Raw genomic sequence first — 26,244 nt, forward strand, 5'->3', positions numbered from 1 at the left:
AGTTCAAAGCTGGACTTTTTCCGTAGGACCTCAGGCATGGAGAACATCCCTGTCATCAACACTGTCATCACGCTGCCCCACGTGATTGTTGAGAACATCCCTCTCCACGTGAACGCAGGTAGCGGTTTTCAGATGGTACTTGATAAGGGCTTCTCAGAGTTCAGTGTTTTAACTGTGTATTATGCAAACTGGCTGACATCTATACACTTTACATGATTGCCCCTCCACAGTCCTACCCAGTTATTGTCAGACAAATCCCACATGTCATTGTAGCCATAAATGCTTTAGTATGATTACAAGCATGGCTTTTTGTGAACCTTATTGTTTCATTGCTATGACTTAAAATTATCAATGGATCCTTTGTTTGTGTAGGAGGGTGGTTGAGGCAGGATCTCATTATGTAGCCCTGGATGGCCTTGAACTTGCTAAGTAGATCAGGCTGGCCTCCAACTCACTGAGATCCTCCTGCCTCTGCCTTGTGGGTGCTGGGATGAAAGGTGTGCCTCCATGCCCAGCCTAACAATAGATTCTTACCATCACCAAATTCTGATGTTGAAACTTTCATTGGCTGAATGTTTCTGAGCTTATTTTAAGGTCTTTACATTGCAGTTTATGGGTAAGTCTCGGAGAATCCATCTAAATCTCTAGGTAGGCTGTGTCCTGTCTCCCATATCCTCCTCCTGGTCATTATTAATCCCCGTCACACATCAGTATTCTTCTCTTCACCCCAAGCCCACCTCCTCTCCTGCTTCCAGCTTTCCCTCTTCCTCTTCCTGATTATTTACTGCAGGAACCGAGTCACCTGGTAGACTCTCTAACAGACTATATGGTACCATTTTTCAAACCATTTCCTTAACCCTGTAAATTGATCAGATTTAGGGTTCCATTTTTGTTAGGAATGCTTCACAGTTAGTGTTCCCTTTAATGGACACATAACTGGCCGCTCCCCTTTTACATAGGATCACATACAGTGCAGGCTAGTCTCAATAGTTTCTATCAGATTTCCAACTCTTTGTTTTTCCTTCTTGGTCTTTTTAAAGGAAGGATGATACCGTAGTTTAGGCTAACCTCAGACTCACTGTGTAGCCAAGGCTGGCCTCCAACTCCTACTATTTGTTCTACCTCTCCCAAGCTTGGCTTGCAGTGTGCCTGGCTCATTTCTCTTCTCTTCCCTGAATACTTCTTTCAAGAGAAATGTTTCTTTACCTACCAGCCCTACCATGTCTATATCGATTTTGAAAATAGCATGCAGTGCCCGCCTTTGGCCATGCCGCCTCCTGCCATGCATGCTTGTCTAAGCAGAGCTGCATGGGCCTGGGGCAGCACAGGCAGCATTAGCATGGCTTCTGCAAGGGTGGTCACAGGTGCACAAGACACTCGATTTCTCTGTGTCGGTAGATAAGTCTGCAGGGCTCCAGGAAAAGGGGCATCGGCGTGAGTGGATGAATGGAGACCTTAGTCTCCATAAAATACAGTGTTGGCTTTTTCTAGTTTAGCAACTGTGGTTGCTATTTGGGGAGGTGTTTGCAGATTTGTGAGGTTATTTGTAAACCCCACTTTTGCTTGTAGTAGCCAGACTCTCTCTCTGTGTCAGTCAGTTTTTGACTTCCTTCCTTCTCAGCCTGTCCCGTCAGCATCCTTTGCTGTCCTTCAGTCAAAAGATCTCATACCAGCAAAGCCGTAACGTGCGTAACACTGGGTCAATCCAGTGTGCGCGCGCGAGTGACGAGCTTTTCTGTGTAACCAAGAGGCCCGTGCTCTTTCTCTGTAGACTTGCCGTCGTTTGGACGCGTCAGAGAGTCGTTACCAGTCAGGTATCACTTACAGAATAAGACTGACTTGGTTCAGGACGTGGAGATTTCTGTGGAGCCTAGTGACGCCTTCATGTTCTCGGGTCTCAAACAGGTACAGGTCGTCTTCGCTGGCTGTGCTGGTGACCACAGAACGTGACCAAGAACCCCGAGTGGGGTTTGGGTTTTGATAGTAGGACATGTGTAGGCCTTTTTAAAGATTAGGTTTACCTTCCTGCAGGGGTGGGTTGCCCTTTTCACATCTTCAAGATGAGGCAGATGGGTTCTTACTCCTTATAAAGCACAGTTCGCAATCACTGGACTGTGTTATAATAACAAGTAGAATTTCTGAGAACCGTGAACCTCATCTTTATTTGCCTCATGTCTTGGCCCAAGGCCGGGAGCACAGCCATCTGAGGTTAAAGCCCACCGGCCTTTTCTGAAGAGCTGGACAGGTTTTTATCTTGCATACAGTTGACTTTTCTCTGCTATGTTCAGGAACATTTTTTGCTTATTCAAACTTTCTTCCTGTTCAATCAAATTAGATGAAAAATTTATCAGTTTTTAAAATGAGTAAATACAACACTCAGGCAAAAACACGTTCCAGAGAAGAGTCATGGTGTTGACCGACACCCCCCATTTGTCAACATAGGTTTTATTAATAAGGGATAGTTATAATTATAGAAACAAATGTGTCTTAATGTACGAGTGTCTACTCTAAACAAACGAACCAGTTTGCTCCATGTATTCAGAAATCCGAGTTTGTTGTTAAATACACAGTAGAATTGTGTATGAGATGTGCAGTATAGCCATGCACCGTCATAAATCCATGGCATAAAGAATTACATATCTCAGCTTCCGGGCGTCAAAAGCCTGTGCTGTGCTGTTCCTGGCTCACAGTGTGCACTTGCACACTTGTTTCTCATCTGTAAATGAGTCAGCTGTTCCCAGGGATTGGTTTACAGATAGAAAGGACAGAATACCAAAACTCTACAGGTTTATATTTTTCTAAAATTCAGGTTTTTTGTTATACTTCTGTAGTTATTGTGTGTATAGGCACATCGTGTACGTGTGCGTCAGGTGAGCCTGCGGAGGTCAGAGGAGTCAATTCTCTCCTTTCATTGTGTGGGACCTGGAGACTGAATTCAGGCCGTCAGGCTCGGCAGCAAATGCCTTGACATGCTGGGCCATCTTGCTGGTATTAGTAAAGATTTCTAACAAACCCCCCAAACTGTTTGCCTTAACATATAGTATAAAATCCCCAAAACAAAATAACCAAAACCAAATAGTTTGCATTTTGTTAAAATACCTATATTTTTTTAAAGCAAATTATCCTATAATATTTTTTTTTTTTTTTTTTTTTTTTTTTTGGTTTTTTGAGACAGGGTTTCTCTGTGTAGCTTTGCGCCTTTCCTGGAGCTCACTTGGTAGCCCAGGCTGGCCTCGAACTCACAGAGATCCGCCTGGCTCTGCCTCCCGAGTGCTGGGATTAAAGGCGTGCGCCACCAACGCCCGGCCTCCTATAATATTTTTTGAGGGTTAAGATATTCCAGGTCTGAGACACAAACCGGTAACCTGAGTGGCATTCTTAAGAAGGCATATGCTGCCCTTCAGAATTTGGTAGAGACTGAGCAGTGGCACCTCTGTCATGCAGTCCATTTCCTGTCTGCCTGTCGTCCTGTTACACTTGTTCAGCTGTCCGTTCAGAAGATGGACTAGAAGAGAGCATGCGTGCTTCACAGGAGGGATGTGTCATAAATAATTGAGGGTAGCCATGTAAGTACATGTGTATTCATATAGCAAATTGTGTGACTGGTTTTCCCTGGCATTTTATGACTAGATTCGATTACGGATTCTGCCCGGCACCAAACAGGAAATGCTGTATAATTTCTATCCTCTGATGGCGGGGTATCAGCAGCTACCATCGCTCAACATCAACTTGCTTAGATTTCCCAGCTTCACCAACCAGCTGCTCAGGCGTTTTATCCCGACCAGCATCTTTGTGAAGGTGAGCCTTGGCCGTTTCCTGTCTTTTAACCGCAGTGTCTCAGAAGTTCACTGAGTAATAGTTGGGGCTAGCTAGCACTGATAGCTTTTGCTTTTATTATATGAATTTGCAGTTCTGTTCATTTCTATGGTACTGTTTTTATAGAATCTAACATCAAAGACTGCCACTCCCTTAGATAATTAGTGACTCATCCTTACAGTGTCCTGAACATACTTTCCCTTTGTAGTAAAGTAGGTTTTCTTTCTTTCTGTCTTTCTTTCTTTTTTTTTTTTTCTTGAGACCGAGCTTCTCTGTAGTGTTGGCTGTAGTGGAATTCACTATGTAGACCAGGCTGGCCTGGAACTCAGAGATACACCTGCCTCTGCCTCCAGAGTGCTGGGATTAAAGGCGTGCGCCACCATGCCCAGCTTCAATTTTTAAACATTCTTACCTGGTCACATTTTAAAGGCACCCATCTTGCTATTCTTGTGTCTGATGTCACCTACAGGGGAACAGTGTCTCAGGACGTGGCAGGAAAGAATTGGAGAGTGAGTGGTCTCCAGTTGTTGATGGAGTGGGAGAGTGAGTGGTCTCCAGTTGTTGATGGAGTGGGAGAGTGAATGGTCTCCAGCTGTTGATGGAGTGGGAGAGTGAGTGATCTCCAGCTGTTGATGGAGGGGGAGAGTGAGTGGTCTGTAGCTGTTGATGGAGTGGGAGAGTGAGTGGTCTGTAGCTGTTGATGGAGTGGGAGAGTGAATGGTCTCCAGCTGTTGATGGAGGGGGAGAGTGAGTGGTCTCCAGCTGTTGATGGAGGGGGAGAGTGAGTGGTCTCCAGCTGTTGATGGAGGGGGAGAGTGAGTGGTCTCCAGCTGTTGATGGAGGGGGAGAGTGAGTGATCTCCAGCTGTTGATGGAGGGGGAGAGTGAGTGGTCTGTAGCTGTTGATGGAGTGGGAGAGTGAATGGTCTCCAGCTGTTGATGGAGGGGGAGAGTGAGTGGTCTCCAGCTGTTGATGGAGGGGGAGAGTGAGTGGTCTCCAGCTGTTGATGGAGGGGGAGAGTGAGTGGTCTCCAGCTGTTGATGGAGGGGGAGAGTGAGTGGTCTCCAGCTGTTGATGGAGGGGGAGAGTGAGTGGTCTCCAGCTGTTTGACTGTTGGAAATGTGCTATAGCTAAACACAGCAGCACTAGTTTCGTCGTGTGTGAACGCAGACTTGGTCATATTCTGCCCCCCTAGGGCTAACTTGTTTCAGACACTAGCAGTAACTTTACTGAGGAAAGAGATCTGAGCTCATCAGTTAATCCCTTTCGTACCTTTATACACGCAAACCCAGTTCTGATTAAGGCTGGCTCAGTCTTTGATTGCTTCCATGGGAACTAGCGCGTCTCCAGCTGCCATGGCCCTCTGTCACCTTCACTGCAGTGGCGTGAGCATTGGACTCCTTGGGCAGCTCCTTCATCCACTGGAGAAACTACGGCTTTGCTGTTCTACATAGAGTGTGTCTTTAAAATGCATTGCATTCCATTGGGAACAAGGTCTTTATATGCAGCCAGCCTGGCCTCAAACGATCCATCCTTCTGCCTCAGTTTACACGAGAGAGAGGAGCATAAGCATGCCACCATAGCCTACTAACTTTTGTCAGTTTGAGTGACTTGAGGGCTACCCTTTCCCACATACTAAATTATCACTGACTAAGATTTTATATCCTACTGCACCTTTATGCAGTTCTGGGCTGGCCAGTCTAGTTAGGTGACTGCTTGCCGCTACTGAGATTTAAGTGAAATTAAGTTAAACTTAGAATTCTTAGTGTCTGCATTAACCACACTTCAGGTGCTCCAAAGCTAAATATGATTAGTCACCTGTTGAACAGGGCTATTCTAAAGCAGAGTTGGTCAGTATTTTTCTTTGAATAATTAGATTCAGTTTATTGCATAATGTGAATACATTCCTGTGGCTGCACATGTAAAGCTGTGTTTGGCTAGGCCTTAAGTGGAGCCACTGTTTTGTTCCTGAAAGAGCCATCTCCATCAATACTAAACAATTAAAAAAAGAATCAAAGTAAGGAATAGGAACTATTCTTCAATATTTGGTTCCCATTGTACATGGTAAAGACCCATATGTTCACCACGCTAAAGGCACTGGAACCTGGGAGAATGGAGCCTAAACCTGAGGTAGACTAAAGTCTCAGGCAATATCCAACATTAGGGAGAGTATCCGACAGCTTATACTCAGAGGGTTAGGAAGAGTCACCTGAGTAAAGTGTCCAGTCACAGGGCAAGCCACACGTGGTAAAACCATGTTTTTCTGTGGAGGCATGTAAACAAATAACAACAGTCAGTGTGATGAATAAGCTAAAGGAAACTCACTCCTGTCTGCTGTACCTGGGAGGGGCACAGAAACCCATTCCAAGAACAGTTCTGTGGTTTTGAAGAAACTGAGGTCACAAGACTCTTGTCTTATTTTCTTGGAGTTTACTTACAAGCAATTAGAAATCTCTTCACATGTGACTCCATTCTTGGACCATGTTCTCACACCCATACATACTAGTCAAATATGTATGTGTACACTTGTCCACACACATACCATACAAATGTATACCTGTACAGTCGTGCACACACATACCATACAAATGTATACCTGTACACTATCCATACACATACAACTATGTACACTTGTACACTCATCCACACACATATAACTGTGCATACCTGTACACTCATCTACACATATATATAACTGTATACCTGTACACTCGTCTACACATATGTGTATTTACGACTTTGGAGACTTCTGCTGCCTCAGGCTTAGCAGATAGCTTTTAGTTGTGAAGTTGTGGCATTATTTCGTTTCATTTTCTGATCACTGTCTCTTATGCTTTCCCCTACAGAAGTTGGCTATTGAGTATCTGTGGTAAAATTACTTGCAAAAGTTCCTTTACAGCCAGGCATGGTTGTTTGTACCTTTAGTTCCAGCACTTGGGAGACAGAGGCAGGAGGATTTCTTTGAGTTTGAGGCCAGCCTTATCTACAAGAGCATTCTAGCGCATCCAGCTACCAGAGAGATTGTGTCTCAAAAAAAAAAAAAATTCTTTACCCATTAGCTGGTTCTCTAGTATATTGCTGACCTATTAAGACTTTTACAGCTAAAACATCTATTCATCCTCAACACCATAAAACAAAGCAAACAAAACCGCTGTAATGCTGTGAATGTCTGTGCATGTGTATTCACATGCATGTGTGCCTGTCAATCTTACAGTTGTTTGTCAGGCACTGTCCCTCTTGCTTTCTGAGACAGGCTCTGTTGCTGGCCTGGAACTTGTCAGTAAGCCGTGTTGGCTGGCCAGTGAACCCCGGGATCTGCCCATCTTTGCCTTCTTCCCGTTGCTAGGGTCACAAGCACGTGCCGCCATGCCCTGCTGTTTCCATGGTTGCTGAGGCTCAACCTCAGACCCTCATGTTTGCAGAGCAAGTACGGTACCAACTGAGCCAGCTCCTCCGCCCTGTCATGTCTGTATTTGTTCTTAGCACTGAGTTTGCGGTGTGGGGTCTTATTGTCAGCAGACTAGAGAGGAAAGTGTGTGCTTTTATCCTTGAGATGGAGATAGGTAGATAGGTAGGTAGATAGATAGATAGATAGATAGATAGATAGATAGATAGATAGATAGATAAACAGACAGACAGAAAGAAAGAAGAGAGGTAGGTAGGTAGGAAGGTAGATGTGTGCATCCATGCATGTATATACTTTGGAGTTCATTGTAAGTCACATGTTTTCAAATAGGCGATGAGAAGATCTTGAATCCCTCAAAGGAGCTTTCTGTCAGTTCAGGTCTTGGGATGTAGGAGGGCCTGAGCCTCCATGGTGGGCAGGCATGGTAAGTAGCTCCCATTTTACACACCAGCTGTGAGGATCTGTGGGAGCTGCAAGGCCAGGGTTAGGAGAGAAGTGCCCACTGAGGTAGATCTGCAGGTGGAAGTACACGGCAGTGGTATTTCAGTGTTGTCAAGTAGTCATAGAAATTTCAGGGCTTCCATAACAGAGCTCTTCTTGTTCTTATTTTGTAACTCCGTTTTGCTTTTCCTGTTGTAAAGCCGCAGGGTCGACTCTTGGATGATAACTCTATTGCTGCCGCCTGATGTCCGGGACCAGCCCTTGTGTTCTTACAGAGGAGTCGAGAGTGCCTAGGAGACCCATTGTGACTTGTAGCTTTGATCATGGTGAAAAGTTAATCTTGCCTATTTTTTAATGGCTATGATACCAGCTATTCAGAGAAACTCATGCTTAAAATATTAAGAAAATCATCTTCTCGTATAGTTTCACTAATAAAAATTTCAAATCTATCTGTGACGTGAGAGGACGTCAGGTCATTGTTCCCGTCAGAAGTCATTTTATGGTGAGCACAATGTGTCCAAGGGAGGTGACTTGGATGTACAACATCAATGGAAACAGATAACCAACTGTGATTGGACAGAGGGGATGCATCATACCTGGTTCTACCTGGAGATGACCCATCCCATAAATTCCCTGTTGCTTAGCACCTCCACTCAGCAAGCACCGCAGGTCTGACTGATGTACAGACCTCCAGGGCTTTTTGGTTTGGTTTTGTTTTGAGACAGGGTTTCTCTATGTAGCCCTGGCTATCCTGGACCTCGCTCACTCTGTGGCAGTTGAAAGGTGTCAACTTTTTACTTACTGTCAACAAGTTTTGAACTCTACCCACATGTACATCATTTATAAAACAGGTGTATATTCCTGAAAGGACCTGACCATAAACATAATTCCTAACCTGAGTTTTTGAGAATGACTCAAGGTCGCATTAAGAGTTCTCAGTCACTACATAATTTTATAAGTGCTATTTAGAATGCCTTTAAATTCATGTAAATGAAAAAAATCATATGGTGAACATTTTCTTTGTAAAATATCTTAATTTAAAACTACTTAAATTTCTTGGAAAATTTTATTATGTAGACCATGGGCATATTGTAAAAAGGTAATAGTGATGTAAATAAATATGTTCTCTTTCACATCTGCTTGTAGATATCATTGATTTCCTTTAGCTGGTTTGGTTTCAGCTGTAACAGCCTTTACGAAGAACCCATCAAGAGGTTACCAGAAAGCAGTCAGGAGTGTTCTGGGTTCTAAGACTTGCTCTGCTAATCCTTGCTCGGACAGGGGAAGGCTGTGTGGGAGACATGAGTTCCGTATGTCACGGATTTTCAGATAGAGGCCATCGGTTGGCTCTGCAATGGACTGGGATCAGATCTCATCTGTGTAACTCGCTGGCCAGGTGACTGTTTTTGCCTGTGTACTGAGTTTTCTGGAAGAGAAGCTGATTAGGCCTGTCCCACAGCTTCCTGTGAGGACAGCCGGACACGGCCAGAGCCGAGGTTCATGCTTAGCTAGTGTTAACATCTCACTGGGAGGCCGAGGAGGACAGCTATGCGGATTTGTCATTCACTGTACATAATGCAGAATGTAAATGAGTATATACCTGTGTATAAACATACATACTTAATATAAACTATACACACAGTTCATAAAATACACTTTAGTGGGCTCTGTTTTGTGTCCTAGTGTTTTGTTTTGATTCTTCATTGTAACCTGCCAGGTTGATCCCATGACCTCCATAACTGGAATGTTGAGGACTTCCGGATATGAAGGTCTTTAAGGTCCCTGTGTGGGTACAGTGTTTGGATGCATTGCACAAACAATCAAGTCCTGTGCATAGACACTGCTGTTTTCAAGCATAAGATGTGCTTGTAACACAAGTCACTGATGGATACTCAACTTTAGCATTGACCTTAGTGAGATTTACTTAACTGTGTCTGCTTTACCAAATAAACAAGTCTGTTTTTTTTTTAATTTTCCATACAGCTGGTGATAAAATATCTTTTCTAGCCAAGAATTCTCCCATATCATAAATTCTGTGACTGTATTCTACTTGCCTATTTTTAAACTGATTTTTTGTTTTGTTTGTTTTGTTTTTGTTTTTTTGTTTTTCAAGACAGGGTTTCTCTGTGTAGCTCCTCTGTGGAACTCCCTTTGTCCCTTAGTAGACCCAGGATGTCCTTGAACTCAGAGATCTGTCCCCGTCTGCCTCCCTCTGCTGGGATTACAGGTATGTGCCACAACTGCCCCAATTTGTTTATTGAAAAACATAATTGTGACTTATTTGGGGTTCAAAAATCAATCTGATCAATCTGTCATAATGGTGTAAGAGCTGCTGTTTGACTGACTTCCTGTCATATCCACCCCCTCCTCACCCCCCTACCTCATCTTCATCATCACTGGGGACATCCGCTCCTTGTGAGTGAGAACGCCTCCTATCTTGACCTATGTTACTTCACTTCCAGTATTGCCCGTTTACCTGTGCACCCCATGTGTGGTAGTTTTTAACCTTGACAGTATCAGTCGGGAGATTGACGCTGCTGTAAGCACCGGTACACGATCCAGATGTTACCATCTGTGATTCTAACCTGTAACTCTGATCCCTCAGCTCTGATCACCTGTACCATCGTGGGTTCCTTGTCCTCAAATTCTTAGAGTTAGATCACTTTAAAGAGTGTGACTGCTGTGGAGAGACTTGAAAATGTCTCTGTGTTATTTGAAGAGAAGAGGGTTTTTGTTTTGTTTTAATGCAGTCACTTTTTCACAGCCCATGTTATCACCACCAAGAATAGTGTTCCTTCCTGCCAGTACTCTGCAGAACAATAACTTTCAGAGTTCTGAGCTGTACTTTCCACATTAGCACTGCAGTGGAAGAGGAGGTGTGTCCAAAGGAAAAAAAAAAAGCCCCTGGAAGTTAAACTCCGCCCTTTAAAGGGGCAGGTCCGTGCAGTCTGCCTTAGTTACTGTTGCTGGGATCAAGCACCATGGCCAGAAGCGACTTGGGGAGGGAAGGGTTTATTTGACTTACATATCCTAAAAACCAGTCCACTGAGGGATGCCAAGGCAGGAACTCAAATTGGGTGGTTACCTGGAGGCAGGAGCTGATGCAGAGGCCATGGAGGGGTACTTACTGCTTGCTGCTTACTGGCTTGCTCCCCACAGCTTGCTCAGCCTGCTTTCTTACAGAACCTAGAACCACCAGCCCAGGGTGGCCTCACCCCCAATGGGCTGGACCATCCCCCATCAATCACTAATTAAGAAAATGCCCTACAGGCTTGCCTACAGCCCATCTTATGAGGTATTTTTTCACTTGAGATTCCTTTCTCCCAAGTTGACATAGCTAGCCAGCACCTGGTCCCAGCAAATACCTTTCTGCAGCTCCCTCTCTTGACCTCAGAACCAGAAAAAGCACCCTACGGTCCAATTCTGAATTTATAAACAACTTAAGGATGGGTATATTACTTAATGAGTAATTCGTAATGACTTATTTTCAAGAAACAGTTATCTGTCCCGTTAATGGCTGGAGACTGTCAAGCAAATCCATGGTGCCAACTACAAAGGGAGCTTCATCTTGACCTCTCAGTTTCTCCCTGGCACGTGGGCGGCTCCCACGTGGGGCCTAATCCTCTCCGTCATTATGCATGACTGCTGACTGAAAACCACCACCCAGGGCAGGAGGACCATAAGAAAGTGAATTCCACCTCATTGTCACCATCTGGAGGAGCGGTTTACTTCAAGATCAGCAGTCACTCTTTGGGAAATTTCTAGAGTGAGTCTCACATTCTTTGGTGCTCGGTAGCCATCTCACTTTTAGCAAACTTCCACCCTCAAGACATTTAAAGCGCTCCATCAAGTTCACTAAATGAATACAAAATCCTAATTTTTGAATGACAAAAAAAAATCTTAGTTATATTCAGTTTCCTCTCAAAGATCACACTTATGAACAACTGTCCTTCCCATTCAGTTTACTTAAGCCAAGTGCAAAAGCCAGTTAGCCCAAGATTTCACTCTCTGCTTTCTGAAGCACATTTTTACCAGAGGGAAAGAGTAACTCACAACTAACAAGTGTGCCTGCGTTTCGGGGTCTTTGGATCATGCACACGATACAAGTTCTGTTGTCTAATCTTTGGAAGAATGCAAAACTCAAAGCGGCCATGAGGCCTGTGTCTTGTGTTTAGAGTACACCCTCACCCAAAATGTTTGAGCATGCATGACAAATGACAGCTGACCGACAGCCCTGGTAGGCTGCTCAAGACTTTCTAAAGATGGGCAAGCTGGTGGGAGAGCTGGTGTTGCTTTAAAGCACTTCCAAAAGCAAACCCAGAAATTAGATAGGGTCCCTCTGTTGTCAGCAACTCGAGAGGCAGAGGCAGGAGGATCACCCCAAGTTTGAGGTCAGTCTGTTGTACATAGGGCACCCCAGACAGCTGGGGATACACGGTGAGGCCTTGGAAAAAATAAACAAAAAGCCCTTAGTTCGGAGGAGGTGGTAAAACCTGGAAGATGCTATGGCGTGTTAAAGAATGGGAAGGCACGTGGGGGCCCGTTAAACTATCCCGACCCCCTTTGGATGTGTTTGAAGTGTTCCATAATAAAAACAAAAGGCAGGAAGGAAGCCCAGGGGAGGGTGAGGAGCCAGGTGGGAGGTAGGGCTTCTTCAAGGAGTGACAGGGGAGTTGTTTTAGTCCTCATGTTCGTAAGAAAGGTATTCCGTGTTTTTCTTATGCGAGAATGCATCTCCATCATCCACGGGCAGATGATAGTGGGCAAGCTGAGGTTTGGAGCACACAGAAAGATTTGTAAAAATAAACAGAACAAGGAGAACATTCCAGGTGATGAAAAGGAATGCTGGCATCCGCCCTTGGCAACACCAAAGCATGCAAGGACTTCCAAGCTAGGCTGGTCCTCTGTTGAGTAAAGCCAGTGTTTCCTCCCCCGGAGATTTGGAGATTCGCGTTCCCTGATAAGGCAGCTGGGCAGGGAAGATGAAACTCACTTAAAACCCAGAGTTCTGGCAGCCGCCCCCCACCTCCCAATCCCGCAGCTGAAGGGCAAGACCGCCTTCTAGATTTGAGTCACGATTTGTCCAATTGAAGTAATAAATGAGCTTGTATTTTGAAAACGATCTGATCTTGGTGAGAATTCAAGGTCTATCAAAGGACCAAATCCACACGCCATCCCTAACAGGAAAAAAAAAAAAAAAGACAAGAAGTCCACTGTTGTGGTGGGATGCTGAATGCTTGAAGCTCGGAGGGAGAGGTGCTACCGTAGCTGGTTTGGTCTTTTTGTTTCTCTGATTATTTTTTAATCAGATAACTGATGGTGTGCTGTGTTTTTGAGATCAGCACTCACTATGTAGTTTTAGACGGGCCTGGAACTTGCTCCACAGCTCCCAGACCCGCCCGCCTCCACCCGGCCGGTGCTGGGATTACAGGCGTGAGCCACAGCTGACAGTGTTTTCAAGGAAGAGCTGTTTGAGACCCTTGGATGGCCAGGCTACAGTTATTAATAGTTCAACCCTTCAGATTGCCATCATTTCCTTTTAATTCTTATTGTAAGTTTCTCTACCCACACAAGATACTGCACGTGTATTCAGCTTCAGCCATTAGTATGTAGCCATTTACCATCCACCTCGTTAAATCACTTCACCTATAAATACTTAAATATAATCAACCATGTGTTAGTGTCTTTAACAAGTCAGTGATTCCTTGAAATTGTCTAATACACAATCCATGTGCGGTTTTTCCTGATTGACCAAGCACTGTTTTCACAGCTGGCCTTTGTAAATCAAGATCATATTTAATTCAGTCATTCTTAGCTATGGCTGACACTTCACTTATTGTTGGCTTCCTTGTTGTTGGCTTGATGATCCATTGGTCCAAGACTCCCTCGACCCTCACAGCATCAACCCAGTTGAAGAAATGAAGTCACTTGGAGAACATCCAACATTGTAGATTTGGCCACTTCTCCAGATCTGTTTGTATAGCTAGTTTCTTTATCTCCCGTATTTCCAGTCGACTGGGAGAGAGAGTTAAGAGTTTATGAGTCTAAAGTTGGTTAGTCAATCCCTGTCATCCCAGCACTTGGGAAATGTAGGCAAGAGTTCAAAGTCATCCTTGGCTACATAGTCACTCTAAGGCCAGCCTGGACTACATGAGACCCTCCCCTCCCCCAAAAAAGTTTCTTATGCTCAACTAGAATTCTACATAGAAGCCCCCCCCCCATTTGCTAAGTATATTCACTCGTTTTGAAATGCATTTTCTATGAGAGACAATTTTTTTCTTGGTTATTTTCAGGAGAGGGACGAGCTTCAAGCTGGGTATGGGGGTACATGCCTTTAATTGGACTGCTTGGGAGGGATCTCTGTGAGTTTGAGGCCAGCCTGATCTACACTGTGAGCTGCAGGCCAGCCAAAGCTACATAGTGAGACAGTGTCTCAAAAAAGAAAGAGAGTGTCATTCAGCTTTGGTTTTATGTGCTCCTTCCTCTAAGAAATACTTTATTCCATGAAATAATAACATAAATGGCTAGCTGGCAGACAAGGATCTTGGACTGGTTGTGGTGGTTTTTCTGGCATTTGGGGTGCGAGCTCCTAACTCTTTAGATCACTCCTCTCTGAAAAGTAAAGTTTGCAAGGAATCTTCAGCCGTGGGAGTAAAATCAAGATAGCTACATACACAGACCTTTATTAATTGTACACCTAAAGTCAATATTAACCGGTGCTGTTCCAAGGACAGCCTTGAGAAATGAGCGCAAGATCTGGCACCATGAGAAGCTTATATTTAAAAGGCATTTTACATTAATCACTCAGGAATGGAACTTGTGCCACACACCAATCCTAACCACACGCAGACTGCTATCTGCAGTTTTATTCTTGGGTTAATTGCTCCTCTGGTGTGTACTGTAGTTACGGTCCTCTTTGCCCAAGTGTGGAGGTTGTGAGGACCATTCTAAGTGACGCTTCCCTTTTTTTATTCCTTGAAAATTAAACTAGAGTGGCCTTTTTGCAGAGATTTACTGTGTCACGCTCCAATGCATAAATAATAAACAGTGTGTCTCCCTACCCGGGATGGTGTGGAGTGACCAGTTCCAAGTTCAATGGTGCATAATGAAATTTCCAAAGTGGTCAAACAAGCTGGATGAGTTTAGGACAATGAGCTTTTATGTTTGAAACTGGGACCCCAGCTGTGACGGGCAGGGGAGGTTTTCTTCTATGCTTGTATGTTGGGGGGTAGGGAGGCGGCTGCAGAAACTCTAGCTGGCGGAGTGAATGGGTTACCTGCTGTGTGCCACGGGAGTTCACTTCATCTCCAGCTGTGAGTCAAGTCTGCCTTGGCCCAAGCCTGAATTCTCTGAGAGTGGGGACGTCAAGGAGTGGTTAGGGTGAAAGGGCATCACCAGGGTCTGTCCCGGGCCCCAGGGGAAAGCCATCCACCCGTGAGGAAGTCGCCATTACTGCCTCCACTTTCAAGTTGGTATGGCAACTTCCTTAAGCATGCCCTTCACTCACCCGGCTCCAGGCACAAGAAACTCTTGCGTTTGTGACGCAACAGAGCAGAATGTCTTAAGGCTTTTGCAGAGCTGTCCTGAGAGGTGGCTATAATTTAGAAAGTCCCTCGAAACGCTTGAACCCTAAGAGGTCAGGCATTGTAGGGTCCTGGGGAATATTATCTTAAGGTGTGTTACTTACGTTTGTTTATGTTGCAATTGTTTAACTCTGTGAAGCTGTGTTACTGTGCCTGTCTAAAACACCTGATGATCTAGTAAAGAGCTGCCCGGCTAACAGCAAGGCAGGAGAAAGGATGGGTGGGGCTGGCAGGCAGAGAAAATAGATAGAGGGAAAAATCTGAGAAGCAGGAGAGGAAAGAGGTAGCCAGAGAAGGAGGAGGACTCCAGAGACTAGCCACCCAGCTACACAGCAAGCCACGGAGTAAGATTTGCAGAAGAGACTGGGAAAAGCCAAGGCAAAGTAGACAGGATAAGTTAAGGAAAACTGGCCAGAAATGAACCAAGCTAAGGCCGGGCATTCATAATTAAGAATAAGCCCCCATGTGTGATTTATTTGGGAGTGCCATTGAAGGGTCTATCGTGACTCCATCCCTTTTTGTCTCCCTCCTGGTTGCTATGAGATGCTAATGGACAAACCAGACCTCCTCCACCCTGAGTTCCACAGTGATACACTGTGCTGCGGTTACTAGAATTTGGGGGTCCCTTCATGGTCATCAGATGAGAAAAGGGAAATCAGGGTCCCCTCTTGGAATTCTTAGTCTTATTAATAAAAGAATTTAAGAATGGACTCAAGTGGAAGTTCAAAGACAATTTTATTAGATTTAAAAGGAAAACCAAACCAGGGGAGAATGGAAGAGAGGAGGAAAAAGCCATGCCGGCATGGAGGTTGGACCCATAGCAGAGAAGCAACCACATTCAGTGAAAGAGTAAGGGAGCCCAAGATGTCGGGGAAACTCAAAGTGTCAAGGAAAGCATACTTAAAAAAAAGGAAGGGCATGCTTTTGATCTTATTTAAGACAGGCTCTATATAGTCCTGGCTGACCTGGAAAACTCTGTGTAGACCAGACTGGCCTCAAACTCACAGAGATCCACCTGCCTCTCAGGCGTGAGCCTCCCTCCACACCTGCCTACACTTGGCATTTTGATGTGAGTCCTTGCGCTCACAAGGCCAGCGCTTTGCCGACTGAACCATCCTCCCAGCCCTATTGAGGCTGTTGAGAGCAGGAAGCCAAGCACGAATGATTCAAATATGCTCCTTCATTCTGTTGCCAGCCATGTGTAAATCCGAGACTGTGACCGACATGATGTGCCTTAAAGGTGCCAGTGATTTCTGTCAAAACACACGCAGGAGAATTCTCAAGAAGACAGACATATCCTGTGTAATTCAGACTCCACAGGCAGACTAATCCTACTTCCTTCCTAACAAGTCCCCCTGTCAGCGAGCTGTTTCTGGGTCCTGCCCACTGGAGGAGACTGTCATACCTTCTGGAATAAAAGGGAGTGACCTGGGAGGATCTTTAAAAAGGACCAAATGTAGTGCCGGTGATGTCCTGTTTCTTAGCAACGTCTTCAGCATTTTCATCAACCACATTGGGAACTGAGTCACATGCCCAAGGCCTGAAGCACAGGACAAGTAGGGCTGGTGGCCCTGACCAAGGAAACTCACTCTCTCTCTCACCTTTGCTCCCTGTGCTGGTTTGAATAGCCATGGCCTCCACAGAGGCACGTGTTTGAATGCTTGGCCTATAGGGAGTGGCACTGTAGGAGGTGTGGCCTTGCTGGAGGAAGTGTGACACTGTGGAGGTGGGCTTTGAGGTCTCCTATGCTCAAGCTGTGCCCAGTGTGATACACAGTTTCCTTTTCCTACCTGTGGATCAAGATGTAGAACTCTCAGCTCCTCCAACATCATGTCTGCTGCCTGCATGCCACCAGCCGTGAAGATAATGGACTAAACCTCTGAACTGTAAGCTAACCTCAGTTTTCCTCTATAAGAGTTTCATGGTGTCTCTTCACAGAAATAAAAACCTAACTAAGACATTTGCCCTGTGCTGGAATCCCCAGAACCACTCCATTGTCTGTATTTCATGCCTTTGGAGCCTGTCTTCTTGGTTGATATGAGAAACAGTCACCGGAGTGGCCAGCTACACACACACACACACATACATACACACACACACACACACATACATACACACACACACACACACACACACACACACACACACACACTCACACACTCACCACATCACATTGACTCTTTGGATTGATGGAGGTCCTCTCTGGACAAAAGTTGGCTCCAGTGTGTCTGGGCCACACCCGTGTACATCATCGAGTCCACGTTATAATTTCTACGTCTCAGTGAAAGCAACCTGCAAGGTTTTGTGTTCTCACTTTCTCTCCCACAAACCACAGAGTGAACTTAAACTTTCTCAGTGAAAACAAGGCCCATGGCTGGGATGTCAGAGGTACCTAGAGCCCTGGGATTCCCACATGTACCGTTCCCTCCTCGAAAGCCATTGAGAAGGACTGTTCTTGACAGCCTACACCCAGCATGCACTGCGGACACCCACCTGAGCTGCCCTGTCCCTGACTCCTAAACAGCCCACCTGTCCAAGGAGACGGCACGGTTTCGGCTGGAAGGGAACGTGTTGGGCTCAGTGAGGCCAGCACTTTCTCCCTGCTCACACTGCACTGGCTTGTCATGGAGCTCTTGGCATGGCGGATATTCCTGCGCACCTCATACAGCACTGGTCTCCTGACTGATGTATCTCTGTTACAGCAGTCAGAGGACTCCTGGAAATCTTCTAGGGTCCACACTTACTGGTCAGGCTCCTGAAGCCAAGCTTGAAGGTGGGCAGGGAGACTGCCAGTATTGTCTTGGAATCCGGCTTCCTGATGGCTAGGTTAAGAACCCCATGGAGAAAGCAAATAAAGAATCTGGGACCCACAGGTTGGGCTGCAGAATTGGCTGGGCAGTTAAGAGCACTTGTTGCTCTTGCAAAGGACTCGGGTTCGATTCCCAGCACTGGTATGATGGCTAACAACCATCTGTAACTCCAGCCGCAGGAAATCTGATGTCCTCTTCTGATCTTTGAGGGCACCAGGCATTCCTGTGGTGCACATACACTCATGCATACAAAACACCCATGTGCATAAAATAATACAATAAATAAATGAAAGAATCCAAGACCCGTGAGTCCAGCTCCATTAGCAACTGATGGCACAGGGCAAATTCTCTCTTCTCCACTTAGACTTTTAAGAAGGGGGGCGGGTGCTCTAGTTAGGGAGGGGAGGGGAGGGGAGATAATCCAGAAAAGGGGAAGAGGAGGATAAAATAATAGGACATCTGAAAAAAGTCATAAGGAATCATACTACTAACTATCTACCTAAAATACCTACAATACACGTAAGTTAGTATATAAATACCGCATCTAGTTTAAATGAAAAGTTTCCTTCTTAACTGATAAAAATGCTTCTCCAATAATCAAAGTCTATCTACCAAAAACTCCAACACCAGGCAGAGGAGCCCTCTTTTGAGTTGTCAGGGATGTCCAGGAGACTCCCAAAACTTACGGACTAGGTTTTCTTGTTGTCCTTGGTTGCTCTCTGGAGATGGAAGGTAAGTCCCTGTTGAAGACACCATGAACTTTAGACACAGGGCCCAAGGGCCACTGAGGTGGGACTGATCTGAAAGCCTCCTCCCTGAGGACTGAGTTTCATGGTACTAGAAGGTACCACGTAAGCTTCCAAAGGAAGGAAGTAATAACTGTCCTACCCGTCTATGTGGTGATATTTTATTTGTGCTTTAATAAATAAAGCTTGCCTGGAGATCAGAGGGAAAAGCCAGCCACAATACAGAAGTCATGCAATGTTAGCACACGACTTTAATCCTATCACTTGGCAGGCAGGAGTTCAAGGCCATACTGGGAACAGAGCTAGGCATGGTGGCACACGCCTTAAATTCCAACACTAGTTAACCATGGAGGTCTGGAGGTCTGTACAGACAGACAAAAAGTGACAGAGCTGTGTAGGAAGAGGAAGTGATGGAGCTGGACAGAGAGAGCAAATCAGATGGCAGAACTGCAAGGCATATATGTGTGTGTAGACAGGAAGTAACTCACATGTGGAAGCTGCGGAGTCGGTGAGGTAAGGTTGGCTGGTGGCTTTCCCTATTTCCCTGATCTCTCCCAGGCTTTCACCCCTACATCTTGCTCCATGTTTTTTATTTAATAAGACTGTTTAGAAATTCATCTACACATTTATGATGCTTAGGAACCCCAACTACACCCAGCATGGCCGGATAACCCTCAGCGCAGTGGTGACCTGCGTACCCTGACATTAGCTGATAGCGATCCAATTGAGCTAAAAACTGCTCAATGAGGGGGAAGCTGTGCCTGGCACTGGAAACCTGGCCAACTACAGGGCTAGAGAAGTCATGGATCTTGGAGAAGAATCTACAACCACCACTTGGCTAAACCAGCTCAATCCCTAAATATTTGTCTATTTACCCACAGATAAGTACGGTCTTCACCCTCATCAAGGAAAGTTCTCTTTGTAACAGACGGAGACCACTACAGAAAACCACAACCATCCCAACTCAGAGCTGTGGAGCCCAGGCCTAGCTTAGGCATGTACAACACATCTTCTTGCATTTAGGGCTCAGGAACCGTTGCGGAAGAGAGGGCAGAAAGATTAGATGACCCCAAGGCACAGAGAGTGTGCAGCGGATCGTGTCTCCTAGAAATGTCAGAAGCTGCACCCATGCAGTCTCACCAGCATGGCTGCTCAAAGCTCAGGAGGCCTCAACCCTAGACAAAGAACTACAGGCAACTGAGGGATGCCGAGGGCTGCAGAAATAGTCTTCCCAGGGAACAGCCTACCAGTTGGTTACCTAGTACCAAATGGTCAGCCAGGAAAACATATCCATGCAAGTAACATTATACAGACTGAACAGACTGTATTTAGAAATACACACACACACACACACACACACACACACACACACACACACATGTGCACTTATACGAATACTTACATATGTAGCAATGAAAAAAGAGGTGATGAGTTTGAAAACAAGGGGGGGTATATCGGGGTGGAGGGAGGAAAGGGAAGAGGGAAATGATGCAATTATAATAAAATCTCAAAAAGAAGAGAAAGAAAGGAAGAAATGAAGAAAGGAAGTAGAAAGCAAAAAAGAAAGAAGGAGAAAGAAGAGGAAAAAAATAAAGACAAGGAGTTAGCTGTGTTTTGAACAGCCTAGAGATGTGCAAATATTTGCCCTTCTTCCCGCCCTACCTGCCTGTACTGCCTGGGATTACTGTCTCAACAAAGCCTTAATGTACTTGCTTTGACTTTGGTTCTGGGTTTTCAGACCTAGGGTAGGAAAAGATAATACCAGAATACCTTGTATTCTTTTCTCAATTTCAAAGCTTGTAAAAGTTCTCTCTCTCTCTCTCTCTCTCTCTCTCTCTCTCTCTCTCTCTCTCTCTCTCTCAAATGTATATTAGCATGTTGCTTGCACGTCTTCCTGTGTCTGTATCAGGTGCATTATTGGACCCGTGGAAGCCAGATATTTGGTTATAAGCCACCAAGTGAGTGTTTGGAACTGAACTTGGGTCCCATGGAAAAGCAGCCAGTGTCTTTAACCATTAAGCAATCTCCCCAGCTCCCCTCCAGATATTCATATATTTTTTTTATTGTATGAATGTTTTGCCTGCATATCTCAACATGTGTGCCAGGTTCCCATGAAGGTCAGAAGAGGGCATTAGATTATAGGAGGCCATGAGCTACCATGTAGGTGCTGGAAATTGAACCTGAGTCCTCTGTAAGAGCAGACAGTACTCCTAACCACTGAACCATCCCTCCAGCCCCCTTGTAAAAGGTTTTAACCTTGATCATTTATTTTCTTATGTTATTTTTAAAAGCCGTGCGTAGCTACAGTAGAAAATTTGGAAAAAATGCAGAAGAAATGCAAATAATTACTAAACAATGAAAACCTTGGGCATATTAGAAAGTTTACTTCTGGCTTTTATTCTTTCCAAAAGCTGCTTTACAGGCTGGAGAGGTGGCTCAGAGGTTAAGAGCCGTGGCTGCTCTTCCAGAGGTCCTGAGTTCAATTCCCAGCACCCACACGGTGGTTCACAACCAGCGCCCTCTTCTGGCCGGCAGACGTACATGCAGACAGAACACTGAATACATAATAAATAAATCCAAAAAAAAAAAAAAAAGGCTGCTTACTAGTATCTGTTTGCTGATTGGTTGCTATTCTTTTTGTTTTTTGTTTCACGGAGTTGAAGGGCACACCCATGCTCAGCAAGCCCTCTCCTGACGAACTGCTTCTCCAGCCAACGGGTGTTTGTTTTCCACTGTCTTTCCACAAAACACCTAGATGGATTATTTCAAAACTCTCTCTCTCGGGTCCACAGCAGACCATCTGTAGATCTGTGTGTGGACCACTTACGTGGGAATAAATATAATGTGAATAATATAAAAGTAATACAAACACATAGGGTAGGAGTCCCAAGTGTATTCTAGAAGCGGCTAGAATTTCCCGACATCCCCCAACATGCTTTACCAACGCCTTGGTCTGCGGTAGATTTTCTGAGCGCACATGACGGCTGAGCCTCCTCTTCACACTCAGTGACTGCGCTAATAATAACCTCCCGGGTGATGTTCGGAGAACAATAGGCATGGGAGGAGAGCTGATGAGCACCACTATAAATACTCACGGAAAGAAGAACTGTCAGGAGGGCCTCCGTGCCGAGCGAGCGGTGCTCGGCAGCTGGAGTGAATACTGCTAAAATAGCGAGGAGGAGTCGTGTTGGCTGTGGAGGCAACATCAGCACTTTGGGAGACTAGTGCCGTTCGCGACCAGTCCCATGAGCGAACCCTGACTTTTCTATGTGTCTGTTGTTTGACCTTGAACACTGTGGGTTCCTGTTTTCTCACCTGAAACATGAGGATAATAACAGAAACCTTGATGGTTCTCTCTGCCATAAAGAATGATCTTCCTCTTCCCCTCCTCTTTCCTTCTCCTTCTCCCTACCCTCTCTTCTCTCTTCCTCCCCCCCTCCCCCCCACCCCTGTTCCTCTTCCTTCTTCTCCCCTTCTTCTTGCTCTCCTCCCCTCCCTCTCCTACCCCCTCTCCTCTTTCCCCAGGGTTCCTCATCCAGATGTTAGCCCACAAAGGTTCTGGATAGGTTTTGGACAGTCGTGATTTTCCTGGGGTCGCCGAAAAAACTCTGTCTCTTACTTGAATGGAAAAACATTGAGAATTATGTAAACATTGCAATCTTAGTTTCTGGAGATATTTGCAAAGTTTTCTGACAGCCTTGCCAGGATCTAAAGTTCCCAGAAATATTAGCATTTTTGTATTTAACATTTTCCCTTGTTTTTGAGAATTTTACACGAGTGTACAATGAAATTGATTATATCTGCCCTCGGTTCTCCTTCAATGCCCCCTCCTCCCACATAGTCCTTTCAACATGTTCTCGCTTCAACGTCATAATTTTGATAACCCAATAAGTCCAGTTAGTGCTAGCCATATGTGTATGGGTGTGGGGCCGTCTACTGGAGCCTGGACAATCTACTAGTGGCCACGTCCTCAAAATAAAGAATGATTCTCCCTGGCCAACAGCTCCTCAGTAAGGAGTGGAGCCCAGACATCATCTTTCTCTGTGCGCTGGGATGTGGGATGGCTTGATCTTGTGCAGATCTTGTACAGGCAACCACAGGGCCTGTAATAACAATTTGTATCTGGTGTGGCTTCCACTTGATCCTCTTATGAAGTAGAACAGGAAACAGAGGTCAACAAGAATCAAATGCTACTTGGCGAGCAGAGGCAGGCAGAGATCCGAGTTCAATGACAGCCTGGTCTACAGAGGGAGTTCCAGGTCCAGGACAGTCAGGACTTCACAGAGAAACCCTGTCTCAAAAAAACAAAAACAACAGCAACAACAACAACAACAAAAAAACCAGATACTTTCTCTATTTGTAGTTGATAGGGGCAAAGCTAAATGCTAAATTCTGAATTGTTTACTCATTCAGATCTAAAGATCTGAATTAAAATATAATTTTATTCGGAAGAAAATGCTTCCTTTGAACTAATAAGTTGTTAAAATTGAAGGCAACATTTTTGCTGTTTGTTTGTTTGTTTGTTTGTTTGTTTGTTTGTTTTTCAAGACAGGGTTTCTCTGTGCAGCCTGGGCTGTCTTGGAACTTGCTCTGTAGACCTGGCTGGCCTCGAACTCACAGGGATCCATCTGCTGCTGCCTCCTGAGTGCTGTGATTAAAGCCACCACTGCCCAGCTTTGAAGGCAATATTTAGACTCTCAGCATTTTATAAATTAAATACACAGGTGCTTGGCTGAATTGTTTAGTTATCTTTGCACGGAAATGACCTGTCTCTCTCACGTCCCCTTTCCTGCCGATCACACCTTTCTCTTCCGAGCACTCAGCCAGGGAGCAGGGCAAAGAGTGTCCTTCTAGGCTGCGATGCCAGAAAGATGTCTTTCCCTCTCCTCTCATGGCCACAGAGATTCCTCCCGGTTCACCGATGTTTGAAATTCCATAATTTACTGCTTTGGTTTAAAGCCAGAAGCAGGGATGCAAAGTCGATTTCTGCCTGGCTTGTTCCTGGCACGATCTTGTTTATATTCTCATCAGTCTTACACCAGTCATAAATGAGGGAACTGAGGCTCAGGAAAATTCAGTAAATTTTTCAGAGCCACGAGGTTATCAGAAGGGGTTCTAAGTAAACCCAAGTTGGATGACTCCAGATCTGGGATTCATCCATACTAAAGGCTAATATTTATGTGAACCTGGCATTGTATCAAGTATGTATCCTGATTCATACTTATTCTCAGTGTGAATGAGTGTCGCCTGATGAGAGCACTCCACCCATGTCCTGCCTCTTCCTTGTTGTGTGCCCCACAGGGATTCAGACTGCATGAGGTCTTTGACTCCATGCTTTTTCCAAGAAAGTTAGGGAAGAATTAGTCCCTGTCAGTCCCTGGCTCCAACTCTAGTAGCGCTTAAGCCAATGACTGATGGGAATGTCATAGAAAAGTCAAAGCTCCCAGTACCTACATCAAGGGACTCAGAACCATTTGTAACTCCAGTGCCCCCTTCTGGCTTCCATGGGCACCTGCATACACATACATGTGTACACACACACACACACACACACACACACACACACACACACACACACAAATAAATCTCACACAAATAAAATAAATCTTTTAAATATAAATAACCTTTTTCTTTTTTCTTTCTTTCTTTCTTTCTTTCTTTCTTTCTTTCTTTCTTTCTTTCTTTCTTTCTTTCTTTTTTTTTTTTTAGACAGAATCTCTCTATAATGTAGCTCTGGCTGTCCTGGAACTCACCATGTAGACCAGGCTAGCCTCAAACTCATAGAGATTCATATGCCTCTGTCTCCTCAGTGCTGAGATTAAAAGGTGTGCAAAACCATGCCTGGCTATAAATAATTGATGAACAAGTGGTAAAGTTTTACATATATGAGAATTGCATTCAAATGAATTTTTGTATGATTTATTATCAGTAAATGATTTGTGTATCTATCTACCTGGGTCTCTGTAAAAAATTTTCAGTTAAAAAGGGCATGGAAATGTTCAGAAACTCAATTTCAGTTCTTCCATGAGAGCTTAAAAATAGATACCATGGGATTGATAGCGATCAGAAAATTAAAAATAGGTAAGGTGGTTTGAGCAGAGAAAGACACGTGAAACTGAAGACAAACGGAGAGAAATCAGACTGAAGCTCAGACAGAAAAAAAGATTTTAAAAAAATGAACAGAGCTTGGTTGGGTGTGGTAGCGAATTTCTGTAGTCCTGGTACTTGGGAAGTAGAGGCTGGAAGACCAAGAGTTTAAGGTCAGCAGCAGCAGCTATGTGGTGAGTTCAAGGCCAGACCAGGCTCCATGCAACCCTGTCTCAAACAACAACAATAACAACAACAAAATATCTCTGTGACTGGGCAATGTCTGACAGGTTGATGTGCAGTGAGAATCTCAGAAAGAGAGAAGACAATGTGTGTGTGTGTGTGTGTGTGTGTGTGTGTGTGTGTGTGTGTGTGTGTGTGTGTTAGGATGTAAATTCGAAGAGGGTTATGACCTCCATATTTCCAAATTTGAAATAAAAATCCCCAACCTATTTCAACTGAATCACTTAAAGAAGCTTAAAAAGTCTCAACCAGGATAAAGTCAAAGAAAAGATGATTAGGCACAGCACTGGCAAAGTGCCAAAACAAAAAAATAAAACAACCAAGAAAAAGGGTGCCTTAGATACAGGCAAACAATGATGGAAAACAACAAAGAAAATAACAGGGAAAAAAAAAATCTCTGAAGTGCATACAAAAGGAAAAAAAAAATCTGTCAACCTAGAATTACATAATAGCAAAAGTTCTAAATTAATCCAAACGAAGCTCAGAGACCTAAATCAGTGGAAACATGGTATGGTGGATGGAATGAGAAGGGCCCTCATAGGCTCATGTGTTTGAATATTTGGTCCTTAGGTGGTGCAACTGTTTGGGAAGCATTAGGAGGTGTGGTCTTGCTTGGAGGAGGTGTGTCCCTGGGACCGGACTTTGAGGTTTCAGAAGGATTCCCCGGGATTCGCAATGATCTCTGGTTCTGTCTTGTGGTTGTGGATCAAGATGTGAGCCTTCAGCAACTCCTCCATCACCGTGCCTGCCTGCAAGCTGCCATATTCTCCATCACGATGGTCATGGATTCTAACCCTCTGGAACTGTGGCTCCAGAATTAAATGCTTTCTTTTGTAAGCTGGCTTGGTCATGGTGTTTTATCACAACAATAGAAAATGTAACTGAGACACGTGGGTCTGGGTGATTTAAGCTTCACAGTGTGTAGCAGGGTAGAGGCCAGAGCCAGTCTCTGAGGTCAGCTCAGGACTAAGCTCTTGGTTGCCTGAACTTCTTTATTTTCTCCCTGTCTCACTTTCTCACTTGTAAAATGAGGAGGATAATAACATCTCCTGGACACGGTTATCACAGAGAGATTAGTGCAATGTTTAATTTCTAGCCATCTGGGGATTTCC

At 44.7% G+C, this 26,244-nt stretch overlaps 1 protein-coding gene across 2 annotated transcripts in view; it reads left to right on the top strand.

Moving 5' to 3' along the window:
* Positions 1-8,798, top strand: part of Trappc11 (trafficking protein particle complex subunit 11) — a 43,723-nt gene extending 34,925 nt beyond the window's left edge. For both annotated transcript variants that reach the window (XM_006970899.4, XM_076553342.1), the window contains exons 27-30: positions 27-118; positions 1,772-1,905; positions 3,631-3,798; positions 7,864-8,798. In XM_006970899.4, coding sequence (XP_006970961.1) covers positions 27-118; positions 1,772-1,905; positions 3,631-3,798; positions 7,864-7,908 — 439 coding nt within the window. In that variant the 3' untranslated portion in view covers positions 7,909-8,798. The remainder of the gene's footprint in view (positions 1-26; positions 119-1,771; positions 1,906-3,630; positions 3,799-7,863) is intronic.
* Positions 8,799-26,244: the final 17,446 nt, after the last annotated feature.

Source organism: Peromyscus maniculatus, chromosome 17 (assembly GCF_049852395.1).
Source record: "Peromyscus maniculatus bairdii isolate BWxNUB_F1_BW_parent chromosome 17, HU_Pman_BW_mat_3.1, whole genome shotgun sequence".
In the NCBI taxonomy this organism is placed as follows: Eukaryota; Metazoa; Chordata; class Mammalia; order Rodentia; family Cricetidae; genus Peromyscus; species Peromyscus maniculatus.